General features: G+C 51.2%; 1 protein-coding gene across 1 annotated transcript in view; it reads left to right on the forward strand.

Moving 5' to 3' along the window:
- LOC135058245 (uncharacterized) overlaps positions 1 to 19,468 on the forward strand; it is a 76,770-nt gene that overhangs the window by 21,591 nt on the left and 35,711 nt on the right. The window contains exons 2-3 of the mRNA XM_063963784.1: positions 8,510 to 8,622; positions 9,356 to 9,517. Of these exons, the coding sequence (XP_063819854.1) occupies positions 8,571 to 8,622; positions 9,356 to 9,517 (214 nt within the window). The 5' untranslated portion in view covers positions 8,510 to 8,570. The remainder of the gene's footprint in view (positions 1 to 8,509; positions 8,623 to 9,355; positions 9,518 to 19,468) is intronic.

The raw sequence follows: 19,468 nt of genomic DNA on the forward strand, positions 1-19,468 counted from the left end.
TGTGTCACAGACATTGTATGTGCTATAATGTATCAGGGGCATTGCAGTGTGTAGAATAATGTATAACGGGCATTGCGATTCCTGTCATAATGTGTCACAGGTGTGTGTCATAATGTGTCACAGGCATTACGGTGTGTGGCATAATGTGTCGGGGGCATTACAGTGTGTGCATATTGTGTCATGTGCATTATTGTGTGTGGCATAATGGCTAAGGCCATTGCAGTATGTGGCATAATGTATACTGGGCATTACTATAAGGAGGAAAAATTAGAAATAATGTAAGGGGCATGAATCAGGATTATTTTTCTTTCCTGTGGTGGCCAACGTCTGGGCGTGCAGGTTGCAAAACTGGGGTATAAGGTAGTCTTTTCCTGCAATACCACGCCCCTTTACGCGAAGCCACGCCCATTTCAACAAAGCCACACCCCCTTTTTGGCGGCGCGCGCGCATATTTGTCCCTTTACTAGTGCCAATTATGGGGGGGGGGGGCGCCAAAGGATTTTTTGGCTTGGGGGAGAAAAATTTCTAGTTACGCCACTGTGTGCGGTATATAAATAACTGCTAATATAAATACTAATAAAAGTCACCTACACTTCCATGACCTGAAGGCCCGTGAGGACCTGTCACAGCCCCTGAGGGGGGGATGATTAGGGACTATGAGAATATGAGAAGGTGCCGCCTGAGGGGATAGTTATTCCTTCTCATACACTCACCTCCCACTTCTTCCTGTTGGTAAAGCCGCTCTCATAAGACATCTGAACCTCCGCTACATATCCAAGAATGAGAGAAGAATCCTGTAACTGCAGCAAGCGTCTCTATCTCCCGACCATCTCACCCACAGAAGCCACTCGCTGCTGGCTCTAACCTCAGACGCAGCGAGACCTCGCCCCCCCCCCCCCCCTCTCTCTGCTCTGTACAAGTCACAGGCTCCATCACTGTGCCGCCCATTTGTAGCATAAGACGGACCATCTATGTGCATCTGCTTAGTACTTTATCTCTCTCCAAGCTTTGATAAACCTCCCCCATAATCTCTCTCCACTTTGTCACTCTCCAAGGCAGGGTGCATCTTAATGTATAGGCATACTGAGCAGCTGCCCCACTATGCTAGGGGCCTTCGAGCAGGGGTGAGCTGGGCCGGGGGGTGGGGGGGGGGGGGGGGGGGCGGGCATCTGTGCCCTTGGCTGGTGCCTCAGGAGCTTCTTGGGAGACAGGTAGAGAAAGCTGTCCGGCAGCTCTGATTGTGAATTACACCCAATCAGAGTGCCAAGCAGGAATCTCTACCTTACTCCCAGCATGCAGCCAGGCAGTGAATGGCTGTCAGCATTCTGGTTGGAGGATGGCTGGAGCTGTCCACCAATCAGAGTGCTGACAGCCATTCAACTGTATGAAAGCATCTGGCGAGAAGGAACAGGAGGGGTAAGTTATAAACTGTATATATTTTTATTTATCCCCATGAATGGGTGGGCCAGGCATACAATGCGGTTAAGAATAAGATTGCCCTGAGTACATCTCCCCCTTTATCTCTCGCCAAGGCTTAGTACATAGACCCCCTAAAGCTTCTAAAACAGACAAGTGTTGGTGGTTACCATAGCAACCAATCAGATTGTTTATAATTTTCTAGGAAACAACAGAGAATTCATAGCTAAAATCTAATTGGTTGCTATGGGCAACATCTCCAGTAGTAAATCTACCCCCTGGTCTTGATAAAACTGGAGGTTGTGGCCCTGAAGGAGATCACAGCTTTACCTCCGTTGCTTTGGAATATGTTCTCTTTAGACAAGAAGAACACTGGGGGTAATTCAGACCTGATCGCAGCAGCAAATTTGTTAGCAGTTGGGGCAAAACCATGTGCACTGTAGGTGTGGAAGATGTAACATGTGCAGAGAGAGTTAGATTTGGGTGGGTTATTTTGTTTCTGTGCAGGGTAAATACTGGCTGCTTTATTTTTACACTGCAATTTAGATTTCAGTTTGAACACACCACACCCAAATCTAACTCTCTCTGCACATGTTATATCTTCCCCACCTGCAGTGCACATGGGGGGTAATTCAGACCTGGTCGCACGCAGCCTATTTTTTTTCACTGCTGCGACCAGGTAATCGCCGCCCAGCGATGTACCTGCACATTGCGGGCCGCACACATGCGCAGTTCAGACCCGATCGCACGGTGGAAAAAACTGCAGCGTGCGATAGGGTCTGAATGACCCTTATGGTTTTGCCCAACTGCTAACAAATTTGCTGCTACGATCAGGTCTGATTACCTCCATAGGCCAAGTGTGTTTGGGGACTTGTACATTGGGTACCTGTTCCAAGAAGCTTCAGGCCATGATCCACCTGTGGGAACATAGAGCTGAATACAGTAATAAACGCCAGGCTACGGGCATTGCGTTCTGGGGCAATCTGCGCCATTTTGCAATCCATGTCCGTCAGAATATAAACCTTTGTCTTGGACTGTGTGACGTTTTGGCGGCACCTTTAGAGTCAGTGTTATTTTTTGCGGTTCCACGCCGCGCAGGTGCCCAGAGTGGGAGGTACAGCCCATCGCCCCTTTACACCACCTCTGTATTACCAATACTTCTGGTTAACAATCACAAGTGTGAATCCATGGAGCTGCCGCAGGGTTTGTGTTACCGCGTTGTGGCCGTGATTGGGCGCAGCCATTATTGTGGGAGTTCTGCGGCTGCTGGGGGTCTCTGTGAGGGGGGATGTGAGCGAAAGTTGTGATATTCGGAAGTGGCTGGTAAATCAGAGTTTATCTCTGGTGAACATCAAATATGCCAGAAACCCACCACATCCCCCCGAAATACTTCTATTCACAGGTATACATCCAATCCACCCACACGCTACATGCAACACGCGTCTACATGTTTCTCATATGCTGTACCCAGGTTATTATTCTGCATGCCCCTATACACACGCTGCATGTTTCTCATATGCTGTACCCACGTTATTATTCTGCATGCCCCTATACACACGCTACATGTTTCTCATATGCTGTACCCAGGTTATTATTCTGCATGCCCCTATACACACGCTGCATGTTTCTCATATGCTGTACCCAGGTTATTATTCTGCATGCCCCTATACACACGCTGCATGTTTCTCATATGCTGTACCCAGGTTATTATTCTGCATGCCCCTATACACACGCTGCATGTTTCTCATATGCTGTACCCAGGTTATTATTCTGCATGCCCCTATACACACGCTGCATGTTTCTCATATGCTGTACCCAGGTTATTATTCTGCATGCCCCTATACACACGCTGCATGTTTCTCATATGCTGTACCCACGTTATTATTCTGCATGCCCCTATACACACGCTGCATGTTTCTCATATGCTGTACCCACGTTATTATTCTGCATGCCCCTATACACACGCTGCATGTTTCTCATATGCTGTACCCAGGTTATTATTCTGCATGCCCCTATACACACGCTGCATGTTTCTCATATGCTGTACCCAGGTTATTATTCTGCATGCCCCTATACACACGCTGCATGTTTCTCATATGCTGTACCCAGGTTATTATTCTGCATGCCCCTATACACACGCTGCATGTTTCTCATATGCTGTACCCACGTTATTATTCTGCATGCCCCTATACACACGCTGCATGTTTCTCATATGCTGTACCCACGTTATTATTCTGCATGCCCCTATACACACGCTGCATGTCTCTCATATGCTGTACCCACGTTATTATTCTGCATGCCCCTATACACACGCTGCATGTTTCTGCTGTTGGGTGGTCAGTATGTGGTATCAGGACCCTCATCCACTCACCCGGTCAGGTCGTATTCCCAGTATCAGTGGTCTAGCTGCACAAGTAGAAGCAACAGCCACTGCGCCAGGCACCAGGTACTGTGGCCAGCTGCGCCAGGGACGACTTCCGCCATAGCTGCAGGTGCTGCCAGTAACCAGACTCACAGCAGCCAGTAACGCTACAGGTGATCCACCCAAGTTTGCAATACAGTATCCAAATATGTCTGTACAACCAAATACTGTATGACCGGTGACTGTGCTTTACACGGGATGTCGTCAGGATCCCAGCGGTCAGAATACCGACGACGGGATCCCAACCTCCAGAATGTCGGCAGCGCCGCCACAGCTATTCCCACTCCTGGGTGTCCACGACACCCACAGAGTGGGAATAGAACCTGTGATGAGCGCAGAAAACCACCGAGCCTGCAGCGTGGCGAGCGCAGCAAGTCCGCAAGGGGCTTTGTTGCGCTCTCCCCCCTGGCGGCATTATACAACCTAATTACTGCATCCAACATGCAGTACAAAGCGTGCTACTGTGCAGGGATGCACAATCACTGGCGTAACTACTGCCCCCGCAGTCCTCGCGGTGGCTTGGGGGCGAGGGGCTGCGGGGGCGCTGCCACTGATTTACAGCAGATTGACATGCGGACGAGCGTCCGCATGTCAATTTGTTGTCACTAACCCTCCCTGCTGTGTTGGAGGGACAAGGAGGGCACATCGCGCGCCTCTCCCGTGTCCCTCCTGCGTCTCCGGCGGGTCTAATAAAGGAAATGCCGTTCGTGGGCTCTGAACCGGCACTTCCTTTATTAGACCCGTCGGAGACGCAGGAGGGACACGGGAGAGGCGCGCGCTGTGCCCTCCGTGCCCCTCCAACACAGCGGGGGGGGGGGGGCACTGAGGGAGCATATGTGGCACTGATGGGGGTGTATTTGGCACTGTGGGGGAATATCTGGCACTGAGGGAGCATATGTGGCACTGAGGGGGGGGGGGGGGGGGTGTATGTGTACCTGGCACATATGGGGGGGAGGGGGGCTATATTTGGCACTGTGGGGGAATATCTGGCACTGGGGGCATATGTGGCACTGGGGGGGGTGTATATTTCGCACTGTGGGGGAATATCTGGCACTGGGGGCATATGAGGCACTGGGGGGGGGGGGTATATGTGTACCTGACACATGGGGGGGGGCTATAATTGGCACTGGGGGCATGTGAGTACCTGGCACCGTGGGGGAATATCTGGCACCGGGGACATATGTGGCACTGGGAGCACAGCATTAGCAACAAGCACTACCCCCTAGCAACGAGCATGACACCCAGTGCATGAAACCCCTGGCAACGAGCATGACACCCAGTGCATGAAACACCTGGCAACGAGCATGACACCCTGAGCATGAAAGCCCCTGGCACCGTGCATGGAACCAAGAGCATGAAACCCCTGGCAACGAGCAGGTAATTTAAAAGTAATTAGAAGCCTTACTGTAGGACTTAATGTGTAATGGGCATTGCGGTGTGTGTCATAATGTATCACGGACATTGCGGTGTGTGTCATAATGTGTCACAAGCATTATGGTGTGTGGTATACTATATCACGGGCATTGTGATATGTGGTATAATGTCTCAGGAGCATTGCAGTGTGGCATAGGGTATAACGTGCATTGCGGTATGTGTCACAGGCATTACGGTGTGTGGTATACTATATCACGGGCATTGTGATATGTGGTATAATGTCTCAGGGTCATTGCAGTGTGTGGCATAATGTATCACGGACATTGCAGTGTTTGTCATAATGTGTCAGGCATTACGGTGTGTTGTATACTATATCACGGGCATTGTGGTATGTGGTATAATGTCTCAGGGTCATTGCAGTGTGGCATAATGTATAACGGGCATTGCGGTGTGTGGCATAGGGTATAACGGGCATTGCGGTATGTGTCAGGCATTACTGTGTGTTGTATACTATATCACGGGCATTGTGGTATGTGGTATAATGTCTCAGGGTCATTGCAGTGTGTGTCATAATGTGTCACAGACATTGTATGTGCTATAATGTATCAGGGGCATTGCAGTGTGTAGCATAATGTATAACGGGCATTGGGATTCCTGTCACAATGTGTCACAGGCATTACGGTGTGTGGCATAATGTGTCGGGGGCATTATTGTGTGTGCATATTGTGTCATGTGCATTGTTGTGTGTGGCATAATGTCTAAGGGCCATTTTAATCAAAGCCACGCCCATTCCAGTGAAGCCACACCCCTTTTTGCGACGCTCGCATTTTCATCCCTTTGATAGTGCCAATTATGGGGGATGGGGGGGGGGCGCCGAAGATTTTTTTGTCTTGGGGGAGAAAAATTTCTAGTTACGCCACTGTGCACAATACAGCATTATCTGATGTGGCTGTTGCAGTGTCCCTAAATACAGAGTAGGTTGTACTGTGCAGTGTCCTTACATGCAGAGTAAGTGGTACTGCGCAGTGTCCTTACATGCAGAATAAGTGGTACTGTGCAGTGTCCTTACCTGCAGAGTAAGTGGTACTGCGCAGTGTCCTTACATGCAGAATAAGTGGTACTGTGCAGTGTCCTTACATGCAGAGTAAGTGGTACTGCGCAGTGTCCTTAAATACAGAGTAGGTTGTACTGTGCAGCGTCCTTACATGCAGAGTAAGTGACACTGTGCAGTGTTCTTACATGCAGAGTAAGTTTTACTGTGCAGCGTCCTTACATACAGACTCAGAGTAAGTGTTACTGTGCCGTGTCCTTACATGCAGGGTAAGTGGTACTGTGCCGTGTCCTTACATGCAGGGTAAGTGGTACTGTGCAGAGTCCTTGCATACAGAGTAATTGTAACTCTGTGTTACTCTTCATGCCCTTACATACAGAGTAAGTGGTACTGTGCAGCGTTCGTTCGTGCATGCAGTGCAAGTGTTGCTGTGTAATGTCCTTACATACAGTGGAAGTGGTACTGTTCAGTGTCTTACATACAGAGTAAGTGGTACTGTGCAGTGTCCTTACATACATAGTGAGTTGTACTGTGCATTGACTTTTCATACAGAGTAAGTGGTACTGTGCGGTGTCTACAGAGTAAGTGGTACTGTGTAGTTGTCCTTACTTACATAGTAAGTAGTATATGCTCTCTTTCCTGATTTCCCTTACCCTTGTATACCCATCATCTTTTTATACAGTCTTCATCTTTCTATCCTGTCTTCACCCCACTGTTTGACTTTGTACCTCCCAGTCTACTACCGCACCCCACTTCACTGTCTCCCATATTTCTCTAACCCTTGTTGTGCTGCTGGTGCACAGCCACCCTTATCACCCTCTCATTCCACTGCGGTCTCCCCACAACAACAGGAAGCCAGCGATTCTATCACCCCTGTGTGTACTGGGAGATAGGATAACAGCAGCTGCACGTGGGGGTGGCTGGCAGCCACAAAACCACTTCAGGCCCCTCTGCAAAAATCATGTATTCTACGCAAGCAGGGAAAACAAATCATGGTGCGTCTGTGTCACAGGTGCCGACACGCTGTCAATTTCATGTTGTGGTTTTTTTTTTATTAATATGTGTTAATAGTGTTCAGTAGTGTTAATAGTAGTCAAGCGCCTTGAGTCCTATTGGAGAAAGAGCGCTAAATAAATAAAATTATTATTATTTATTATTATTTTCAGGAGTCATTAAAGGTAATATTATCAAAACGAAATAAAATTAAAAATAATAGATTAAGGATATGATTATGGCCTTTGAAATACATTGCAGGATACACTGCGGGTAATTTGCCCTCGCTGTCTGCAAAGCACTGCGGTCTTTACGCTAGACCAATAGTCAGGAATTATTTTTTTAACGACAGTGAATGTCGAAAGCGACATTGAAATTGACGCAGCGTGAAGCCGACACTTGTCTGTTTGTGTGTGTGTGTGTGTGTGTGTGTGTGTGTATGTGTGTGTGTGTGTACAAGTCAGTCTGCTTACATTATATTTCTGTGCACCAGCATCAGATAGTGGGGGTCATTCCGAGTTGTTCGCTCGGTAAATTTCTTCGCATCGCAGCGATTTTCCGCTTAGTGCGCATGCGCAATGTCCGCATTGCGACTGCGCCAAGTAAATTTGCTATGCAGTTAGGAATTTTACTCACGTTTTTTTCTTCGTTCTGGTGATCGTTATGTGATTGGAAGTGGGTGTTTCTGGGCGGAAACTGGCCGTTTTATGGGTGTGTGCGAAAAAACGCTACAGTTTCTGGGAAAAACGCGGGAGTGGCCGGAGAAACGGAGGAGTGTCTGGGCGAACGTTGGGTGTGTTTGTGACGTCAAACCAGGAACGACAAGCACTGAACTGATCGCACTGGCAGAGTAAGTCTCGAGTTACTCAGAAACTGCACAGAGATGTCTTATCGCAATATTGCGAATCTTTCGTTCGCAATTTTAAGAAGCTTAGATTCACTCCCAGTAGGCGGCGGCTTAGCGTGTGCAAAGCTGCTAAAAGCAGCTTGCGAGCGAACAACTCGGAATGAGGGCCAGTATTTACTAAGATTTCCCGACATGCGTTAATTGCAATTTAAGCACTTGATTTTAGCGGCTGAGATTGCGAATATTCTTTCAATCTTGCCATAAATAGTTTTCCCCTCCTTCTGTTTTTAATACGTAATAAAAACAACATATACAATATTTTATATATTCCTCTTGTATCCTTTACACCGGGTTCCATCCGTTTGTTATTATCTAGTCACTTCCATCTAATGTACATTGTTTACAGCACTGAATACACCAGAGAGACAGGAACAGCAGGAACGACAAGAAATCAGCAACGCCTGGACATGAAGAAAAGATTACAGACACTCAGCATTTACCTCCTGTATTTCCAGACATGTGAGTGTGAGCAGACTCAATGGGGGCTCAATTACAAACCACAAAAAGTGCAAGTTTCCTTTTGTGATGCAACACACCTACTTTGTGATGGGACACGCCCACTTTGTGATGGGAGACACCCACTTTATGATGGGACACACCTACTTTGTGATGGTACACACCCACTTTGTGGTGGGACACACCTACTTTGTAATGGAGCACGCCTACATCTGATGGGACACGCCTACTCTGGCGCCAGATGCTCCCGATTGTATGGAAAGCAAATGGGTTTGTGGGGGAAGGTTTTATTTTGCAGGATGACAATATTTAGATGAGAGAAAGGGAGGAAGCTGCAAGTGAAAGTAATTAAAACAGATAATTGACAAGTACCACCACCAGCGCCCCCTACCTTGTAGCGATATGTGCGGTGCCCCCTCTGCACACACTTAGTTACAGCCCTGCGTTATCACTGCTTTATCACTTCTCCAGGTTAATACATCTGCCCCATTGTGTCTTAAGTTATAACCAATGCAGGTAAATTGCACTGAGGGTCCCATTTGAATGTATGTATCTCTGATTTCCTTTTGTTTCTTATGAATATAACCGCTACATAATGGGTGTAAGGTGCAGTTAGGGAGATTGCTAGACTGTTCAGGGAGTTAGGGAGATTGTCACTATTTCAGGGAGTCTCCCCGACATTCAGGGAGAGTTGGCAAGTATGGAAAACACTAATACCTCCTTCCACTTATTTCAGGTCTGTCTCTGGCATCCCGCGTCAGGATAATAGCCCAGGCTGGAGGCAGCGCCAGTCTGCCCTGTAATGTGATGACAGAGGGGGACATTCTGTGGTACAAGAATGAACGTCTGCTTGTGAGATACCAAAAGCTTCAGAAAGAATATTTATACAAGGATAAAGGTAACACTAATAGTGGTATTATATATCCTAGGCAATAATGGAGTCACTCTATACCAGAATTGTAGCACCAGTGACTGGCAGGCACTGTTAGGACTTGTAGTTCCACAATAGTTGTAGAACCGCAAGTTGCCTTTCCCTGGTTTAATTTACTGTGGGATTGGTTTCTTCCCCTTCAGTCTGTTATTGAAGTGATCATCTAGAAAGTAATTTCTCTTACGTCCTAGAGGATGCTGGGGACTCCGTAAGGACCATGGGGTATAGACGGGCTCCGCAGGAGATAGGGCACCTAAAAAGAACTTTGACTATGGGTGTGCACTGGCTCCTCCCTCTATGCCCCTCCTCCAGACCTCAGTTAGATCTTGTGCCCAGAGGAGAAAGGGTACAATGCAGAGAGCTCTCCAGAGTTTTCTGTTTTAAAGAATTTTGTTAGGTTTTTTATTTTCAGGGAGCACTGTTGGCAACAGGCTCCCTGCATCGTGGGACTGAGGAGAGAGAAACAGAGCTGGCTTGTCAAGTTGGGCACTGTTTCTAAGGCTACTGGACACCATTAGCTTCAGAGGGAGTCGGAACACGGGTCTCACCTGGGGTTCGTCCCGGAGCCGCGCCTCCGTCCTCCTCAAAGATGCCGAAGATAGAAGCCGGGTGAGTATGAGAAGGCAAAGAAGACATCAGGCGGCAGAAGACATCAGATCTTCATGAGGTAAGCGCGCAGCCATTGCTCCCAGTCACACACACACAAGCAGGCACTGAAGGGTGCAGGGCGCAGGGGGGGGCGCCCTGGGCAGCAATATTCCTCATTTTGTGGCAATATAAGCAGGATTTGGCTGTGGCACAGTAAATCCACAAATCCCCCGCCATTTTTTATATAAGTTTACTGGGACCGAAGCCCGCCATCGGGTGGGCGGGGCTTGATCCTCAGCACTAACCAGCGCCATTTTCTCCACAGAAGGAGAGAGAATTGACTACATAGGAGAGGAATGAGTTAAACATCCTGTGAGGGGTGGACCTAGCTGTGAGGTAGTACAGCCTTAGGAAAAGGGGAGGGTTAGGATATATATAGGCAGGAGTGGCCATTTTGGGTCTCTTTGCTTGTGAATTTCCTTGGGTGAGTGCTGCTTTGCAGGTTTTTCACCCTTATATTTTACTTCACTTTAAAAGTTTATTAATTGGAAAGCATGGCCTCCAGCCGCCCACGCCGGTCCGCTGGTGCCCCAGCCCGTTACCAGTCTGGTGAGGCTGGTCCCGGGGCAGGGGTGTCCGGCTCTGATGATGCCGTACCTTCCCCTGGGGCCTCTCAGATTGCAGGGGGTTCGGAGCGCAGAACGCGCTCCTCTGGCGACCCGGTGGTCGGGTCTGCCTCTGCGGGCGCGGTCGGTGGTCCGGGGCGGCTCGGCGGTCTGGCCTCCCGGAGAGGGGCGAGCAACAGCCCTCGCCTCCGGGGTCGGCCAGGGGTGCCGGGAATGCGGGCGCGCGCCGGCGCGCCCCGCCGGGCGCCTTTCGGCACCCGCTACTTCAACTCCCGCACACTCACGCTTGCCGGGGCCGTATAGAGGCCCCAGGCGGGGGGTGAGAGCCGGGCGGGAGCTCGTGGCGATCCGGGCCGGGCCCGTCGCGGGGCCTAGCGCAGGATCGACGGGCACGCCAGCAGAGACCTCAGCGGAGGGCGCCCGGGCTGGAAGCGGTGGGGCGCGCGCACGGCGTGCGCGCCCACGCGCGGCTCCGGCGGTGTCTCTCGCGCACGTGTGCGCGCAGCGACGCCGCAGCACTCTGTGTCCCCCCAGCCCTCCTCGTTGCGGCCGGATCCCGGCATGACGAGGGGGGGGAGGAGGCCTGGCAGGGATCAACCAGGTTTTGGGGGGAATGAGCCCAGCGGTGCTGAGGGCACAGCATCGCGGGCACCTAGTGAACCACGGAGCGGGGCCAACCCTGCTGGCCGAGCTGGCTCCGTCCGGCGGCGGGTGGGCCTCAGAGAAGGGGTAGAGCGGGAGGCAGGCATCACTCCCAGGGGGCCGGGGCGGGTCGGTTCAGGATGGATGGATGGGTGGATATCCGGGGTGAGGTATCCTAACGTTGCGTACCCCCCCCCACAGGGCCGACCTGGCCGCGGAGCGGATGGGTCCTGGCTGCCTATGCCCAGCGGTGGTTCTAATCGCCGTGTGCCTCCGACACGGCAGCCATCAGGCGACGTCACGGCGTCCCGGGGTCACGCTGAACCGCAAGGCGCGTTTGCGTCGGCCCTTGCCACGGTGGTGGCGGCGTTGGGTCCGCTCGCCGTGGCCCCGGAGCTCGAGGGCGGGTCCGGGGGGGTGCCGGGCGGATCGGGCGCTGGTGCCGTTTCAGCCGCCCAGAGGGTAGCGCGTGCGTGCCGGGAGCTTGGTGCGGCCGCGGCACAGCTGCATCTGCAGCCGCGGCAGGACGAGAGTGTGCAGTCATCTGGCACGCCTGCTCTTGGACGGGCTAGGCGCACGCCACTGTTTGTGTCCGGGTCCTCTCTCCCTTTTCTGCCCACAGATGTTCAAGCAGATACAGGGGTATCGGAATCGGAAGATGAGGATGTTACGTATGTCGCGCCTGAGGAATCTGGATCTGACCAATCTACGGCTTCAGGTGAGGCGGAACAGTCGGGGTCGGTTTCAAGTACGCCCTCGTGTTCGCGCAGCTCTTCCCCTTCCTCCTCTTCTTCCTCTTCTTCCTCCTCCTCCCTTTCTTCGGCAGCGTCCGACGACAGTAGCACGACGAAGGCGAAGAAAAGGGCAACCAAATACGCCAAGAAGGCGGCTGGGCAGCAGGAGAGGCGTAAGAGGCGAAGGCGGCTTAGCAAGGAATCTCGCAGGGCCAAGAAGCGACGCGACCTGCCAGGCGTAGTCCGCTGCGAATATACCGCTCTCATGCGGGGGCTTAGGGATAGCTGCAGCAAGAAGATTCGCAAGGGGGACTACGTAGATGTCTTCGTCTTGACTAAAGACGCTAAAAAAGATTTTAAGGCAGCAACCGCTAAGAAGGGCATAGGGGCCGAGGCGTTCCGCACGTTTGATAACTGGCTGGCGGGTTTCTGGGTTTTCGCGGCTTGTTACCTTGAGGACAGGCCAGAGGAACACATGAATGTCATTCGGTACCTGCATCTCGTGCACGATATGCAACGCACGTCGGCGGGTAACGAATGGCGTAGGTATGATGAAGAATTCCGGGAGAAGCAGGACGGGTTGTACGTGATGGACTTCGGTTTCAAGGACGTGGAGGTCTGGCTTAAGGTCACCAGGGCCTCGCAGCAAGCCAAGGAGCCCCGGAGCGCAGGGGCGTACGGACACCGTGCTGGGCCGTCCGCCCATGCGCCCGGCGCGGACGGCGGGTCGGCCAAGCCAGGTAGGTCGGCCGTCCGTACAGGGAAGCAGTCCGCAACGAAAGGACTCTGTTTCGCGTTTAACAACGCTGCATGTTCCTACGGCAAGCAGTGTCGGTTCCGTCGCGCTTGCCTCCATTGCGGGGGTTCCCACCCGGCCTCATCCTGCTTCAAGAGTAGTCGGCAGAGCCCCCGTACTAAGCAATCCTACACGAGAGCGGCATCCGGCGGGAGCGCTCCACAGGGCGCCAACGCCAATTAGGTTAGAGGCTATGGGTAGATGGTTGGATTGGTATCCGAATAGGGAGGATGCCAGGTTTTTATATTCAGGTTTTCGTTTTGGTTTCCGCTTGCCTGTTGCGAGCGATGTTACGGTTCGGGCACAGAGGAACCTCCAGTCTGCTCGGGCCTTGCCTTTAGTGTTGCGGGAAAAGGTCGATAAAGAGGTCAGGCTGGGCAGGATGGAGGGGCCGTTTGCAACACCCCCAGTGGAGGACCTCGTCATCTCCCCGGTGGGGGTGGTCCCCAAGAAAACGCCCGGTTCTTTTCGACTGATTCAACACCTTTCCTACCCAGCGGGGGCCTCGGTCAACGACGCCATACCTCCGGCTCATTGCTCGGTAGTGTATCAGTCGTTTGACGAGGCGCTTGATTTGGTCCGCAGCTACGGCGCTGGGGCCCTCATGGCAAAGATCGACGTCGAATCCGCTTTTAGGTTGCTGCCCCTCCATCCGGACTCATTCCGTTTTATGGGCTTCCGGATTGGATCGGAATATTTCATTGACAAATGTTTGCCGATGGGATGTTCCGTTTCATGCTCGTATTTCGAACGTTTTAGCACCTTCCTGCATTGGTGCGTGGAGTCTTCGTCGGGTGGGCACGGGGTTGCCCACTACCTCGATGATTTCCTTTGTACGGGACCGGCGGATTCGCCGCGGTGCGGCAACTTGCTTTTCAGTATACGAGCATTGTTCTGTCATTTCGGAGTGCCAGTGGCCGAGGACAAAACGGAGGGGCCGGTTTCTTGCCTGTCATTTCTGGGAATCGAGATCGACACGGTGTCAGGCGCGTGTCGCCTTCCTTTGGACAAAGTGGCTAAGCTTCGCGAAGCCATTGGCCATTTCATGGGTTCGCGCAAGGTTAAGCTGCGGCAGGCGCAATCCTTGCTGGGCATGTTTAACTTTGCATGTCGGGTCATCCCGATGGGCAGGGTTTTCTGCCGGAAGCTTGAACGAGCGACTGCGGGGTGTGCCAGGCCGCACCACTTTGTACGCTTGTCCGCTGAGTTAAAAAGGGATCTGGCAGTATGGGCCTCGTTCCTGGAGGATTTCAACGGTGTGCGCATATGGCAGGCCCCAACGGTCGACAGCGCTAGATTGCAGCTGTTCACCGACGCGGCAGGAGCCTCCGGTTTTGGTTGCTATCTTGAGGGATCTTGGTGTGCGGCATCATGGCCGGCGGACTGGCACCAGGCGGGTTTGACTAAGGACCTTCTGCTCCTGGAACTTTTTCCCATCATGGTTGCGCTGGAAATTTGGGGCGAGCGGCTAGCACATCGCAGCATCCTGTTCAGATGCGACAATCTGGGCGTGGTGCACGCGATTAACAACCAGAGGGCAAAATCGCTGGTGGTGCTACGGGTGCTAGGGCAGTTGCTGCTTACTTGCCTGCGCAGGAACGTGTGGTTTCGCGCACAACACGTACCGGGTCTGGAGAATGGGGTCGCTGACGCGCTATCACGAGGGCAATGGGATAGGTTTTACTTGTTGGCTCCTGAGGCCGAAGAACGGGGTTTTCATTGTCCCGGTTATGTCTGGCAGGTCATCGAGCCGGACTGGAAGGTCTAGCACTGCGATCGGTCGCGCCATCCACGCTTAAGGCTTACGAACAGGCCTGGAGCGAATGGGAAGAATTTGCTAGAGGACGGAAGCAACGAGGTAAGAGCGGGCATCGGATGATGCTTTCTTTTATTTGGCAGCTTTATGTTTCGGGTAGGTCTAGAGCGGTGGTTTCCCGGTACTTGGCTGGCATTGCGTTCTTCTGCAGAATTAAGGGTGTTCCCGATGTGACGAAAAGTGGGATTCTGCTTAGGGCAATGAAAGGATGGGCGCGCGTGGCGCCTACACCGCCTGACAGAAGGCGGCCCATTGATGCGGCTTTGCTGCCGGGCATCATTGGGTCGGTCGGAGCCATCGCATCGTCTATGTTTGAATCGCTGCTTTTTAGATTAGCGTTCTCTATGGCTTACCACGGTGCCTTTAGGATATCGGAGTTGGTAGCGCCTTCTAAGCAATCGGATTCGCGCATGCTGGTGGGGGACGTGGTGGTGAGTGGGAGGTCCTTGCTGTGCAGATTGCGACGCTCTAAGACGGACCAAGTGGGGAAGGGCCGATGGGTCACCCTGGTTCCGGCACTTGAGGAGAGCATATGCCCAGTACGGTTGGCAGTACAATATGAGGCAGTGAGGCCCGACTGTCGGGGGTCGTGGTTGCTGCACTATGACGGGCTGCCAGTAACGAAGTTTCAATTTCGGTGGATGATGGGTCGCTGTCTGTCGAGCTTGGGCCTTTCACCCTCCCACTTCGGTACACACTCCTTCCGCATAGGGGCTGCGACGGCGGCAGCGGCTGCGGGTTTTTCGGGGGCGCAAATCCAGGCGGTGGGACGATGGAAGTCGTCCTGTTATAAGCGGTACATTCGCCCCGTCGCCTGAGATATTTTGCTTAAGCGTAGCTGGCCTTGATAAAGTTAGAGTAAGATCATGTTTGCTTTGTGTTTATGCATATGTTATGTTCACTGTACGTTGGTTTGTTTACCCGTGTGTGATCCTACTCAGGGATTAGCCACTTGCCGCTGCGGGCGTGAGCCGGCAGCGGGGGTCTGGAGTTATTTTGCGATTTTTGCCTGACTTGACGGACTGAATTCTAATCATTAATTCGGCTGATCTTTTTCATCTAAGTCCCTCAGCAGGTTTTTATGCTTTCACCTCCAGCTGAGTTATTTCATGTTTTACCCTCTTTTTTCATACCCCTCCCCCCCCCCCCCCTGTTTAATTTTGTTTTGTTTCTTTTGCCTTTCCCTTAATGTCTTAATGTTTTTGCTTCAAATTGGCTAGAAGCTCGGGAGATCGGCTAGGCCGTGACTGCTGCGACATTAGGAAGCAATAAAAAAATTTCTTTTTGGCAGATCCTTCAGGTTAACACAATTACAATTTATGGCGTAGAAGTCTAGTAACACATTTTACCCCTTTTTCCTTCCCTTCAGGTTGTTTCGCTGATGGCTTGTCCGTTTGGGTGGTCGGCCACTCGTATGTCTTTTGGGCAGCAAGGTTTTTGGCCTCTGATACTGCTCAGAGGTTTCCTGGAGGTCAGGGAGTCAGATGGCTTGGTTGGCGAGGAATGATGTGGAAAGATCTGATGAGTAGACTAGTCAGTCAGGCCAGGAAGCATGGAGTTCCCAAGGTTTTGGTTGTCCACTTAGGTGGCAACGACCTAGGGAAGAGGACTTCCTTGGAGTTACGGTGGGCCATGATACAAGATCTGGCAAGGGTGGCCGCAGCATGGACCAATTGTATATTGGTATTTTCCCTGATGGTGCCAAGGTTGAGTTGGCGAGGTGTGGAGGACGGACGCGTAATAGATGAGGCCAGGATAAAGGTGAATGGGGCGGTGGCGAAGTGGGTCTTGGCCCACGGAGGTAAAGTGGTTCGCCACCCTAGGATTCGGTTCCGATACAAACACCTTTTTCGGCCTGATGGTGTACATCTATCCAATGAGGGGATGATGTTTTTCCTGGAGGATCTGTTCCTAGTGTTGCAGGAGTTAGGGTAGGTTATGGTGGCGGTGCGAGGACTCTGGGATGGAGTCCTTCGCTTTTGGCGGAAAAGAACGGCAGTTTGTAGTTGTATGGTTTTTATAGGTAGTAAGTTTCAGTGTTATATGGTTTAGGTGCACTCACCTCCATCGACTTAATGGCCGCTCGACCACCCATCCGGGAGGCAGCGGCAGGGCACCCAGGAGCGGTGGGAAGTCACTGTGGGGGTTGTGTTGACACCTATTACCGGTTTTGATAGGGTGCTGGACGGTTTCGGTCAGTTTACCATTTTAAGTTTACCAATAGTTTAATAGAGCCGTTCTTTTTTCTGCCACCATTATGCCGGCTGATTCGGCATCTTAACAAACTTTTTCCAATTACAGGTTTTGCTATGGTTAGGGTCAAATAAATAGCTAGCAATTTTTCTGCCAAAATCAAGTCTCCGTGTCTTTATTTACTGGTATAAAAGGTAACTAAGGTTTACTTGAATAAAGGGGGTCCACCAAATATCACTAGGATGTTTAACTGCATGAGGAAAAGCTGGCTCCCTGATCTCTCCCCTGCTGAACCTTCACAGGCTGGAAAAAAGAGGAGGGGGGCACTTTGGACGCAGTGAGTGGGAATTAAGGCTATATATATAAAAAGCGCTATCTGGTATATATATTCCAGTGTTTTTAAGCGCTGGTGTGTGCTGGCATACTCTCTCTCTGTCTCTCCTAAGGGCCTGGTTGGGGTTTTGTCCCCTTATAGGTTAATCCCTGTGTGTGTGGGGTGTCGGTACGTGTGTGTCGACATGTCTGAGGCGGAAGGCTTCTCCAAGGAGGAGGTGGAGCAAATGAGTGGTGTGTCCCCGTCGGTTGTGCCGACTCCGGATTGGATGGACATGTGGCATATGTTGAATGCAAGTGTGGCATCTTTACATAAAAGGCTTGATAAGGCTGAATTAGGGGGGACAGCAGGGGGTCAATCCTCGGATTGGACCGACTCACAGGGCCCGTCGGGGTCTCAAAAGCGTCCCTTAACACAAGACACTACTACCGACACGGATTCTGACTCCAGTGTCGACTACGACGAAGTAAAATTGCACCTGAGGGTGAATAAAACCATTCAATGTATGATTGTGGCAATAAGGGATGTGTTACATATTGAGGATGAACCCTTGGTCCCCGACACAAGGGTACACATGTTTAAGGAAAAGAAACAGATTATTAATTTTCCCACATCTCATGAATTAAATGATTTCTTTGGAAAAGCTTGGGAGACTCCAGAAAAGAGACCGCAGATCCCCAAAAGAATTTATATGGCATACCCCTTCCCTAAGCAGGATAGGGAGATTTGGGAATCATCCCCCACTGTGGACAAGGCCCTGACGCGCTTGTCCAAGAAAATGGCGCTACCGTCTCCAGACACAGCAGCCCTTAAGGACCCTGCAGATCGCAGGCAAGAAACTACCTTAAAAAGTGTATTTATTCTCATACGGGGGCTGTGCTAAGACCGACAATTGCGTCGGCATGGGTGTGTAGCGCAATTGCAGCTTGGACAGATGAGCTGACAGATCAATTTGATAATATGGATAAGGATACTATATTCTTAACTCTAGCCCATATAAAAGACGCAGTATTATTTATGAGGGATGCTCAAAGGGACATTGGATTGCTGGCTTCTAGGGCCAATGCCATGTCTATCTCAGCGAGAAGAGCCTTATGGACTCGCCAATGGACGGGTGATGCGGATTCCAAAAAACATATGGAAGTACTACCCTATAAGGGTTATGTATTGTTTGGGGATGGGCTGACGGACCTGGTTTCCACAGCTACAGCAGGTAAATCAAATTTTTTACCATATATTCCCCAACAGCAAAAGAAAGTAACACCCTATTAGATGCAGCCCTTTCGGTCGCACAAGTCCAAAAGAGGTCGGGGATCCTCTTTCCTCATAAGAGGTAAGGGCAGAGGCAAGAGAGCACCTGCTTCGGCAGGTGCCCAGGAACGAAAGTCCTCCCCGGCTGCTCCAAAACCCACAGCATGACGCTGGGGCTCCCCTGAGGGAGTCGACTTTTCAGTCAGGCCTGGGTCAGTTCGGACCTGAATCCCTGGGTGTTGGAAATAGTTTCCCAGGGGTACAAACTGGAATTCGAGGAGGTGCCCCCGCGCCGATTTTTCAAATCGGCCCTACCAGCTTCCACATCGGAAAGGGATGTAGTGTTAGCTGCAATTCAAACGCTGTGTATACAGCAAGTGATAATCAAGGTTCCCCTGCACCAGCAGGGAAGAGGTTACTACTCAACTCTATTTGTGGTCCCGAAACCGGACGGTTCGGTCAGACCTATTTTGGATCTAAAATCCCGAAACCTGTACATAAAAAGATTCAAATTCAAAATGGAATCACTCAGAGCGATAATAGCCAACATGGAGGAGGGGGAGTTTATGGTGTCTCTGGACATAAAGGATGCGTACCTGCATGTCCCCATATATGCCCCCCATCAGGAATACCTGAGATTCGCTGTACAGGATTGTCATTACCAATTTCAGACGTTGCCGTTTGGACTTTCCACGGCCCCGAGGATTTTCACCAAGATAATGGCGGAAATGATGGTGGTCCTGCGCAAGCATGGAGTCACAATTATCCCATACTTGGACGATCTCCTGATAAAAGCGAGATCAAGGGAGAAATTGCTGAGCAGTGTGGCACTCTCTCTGAGAGTGCTCCAGCAACATGGTTGGATTCTAAATCTACCGAAGTCACAGTTGATTCCGACAACTCGACTACCGTTCCTAGGTATGATACTGGATACGGAA

The sequence above is a fragment of the Pseudophryne corroboree genome, chromosome 3 (genome assembly GCF_028390025.1).
Source record: "Pseudophryne corroboree isolate aPseCor3 chromosome 3, aPseCor3.hap2, whole genome shotgun sequence".
NCBI lineage: Eukaryota > Metazoa > Chordata > Amphibia > Anura > Myobatrachidae > Pseudophryne > Pseudophryne corroboree.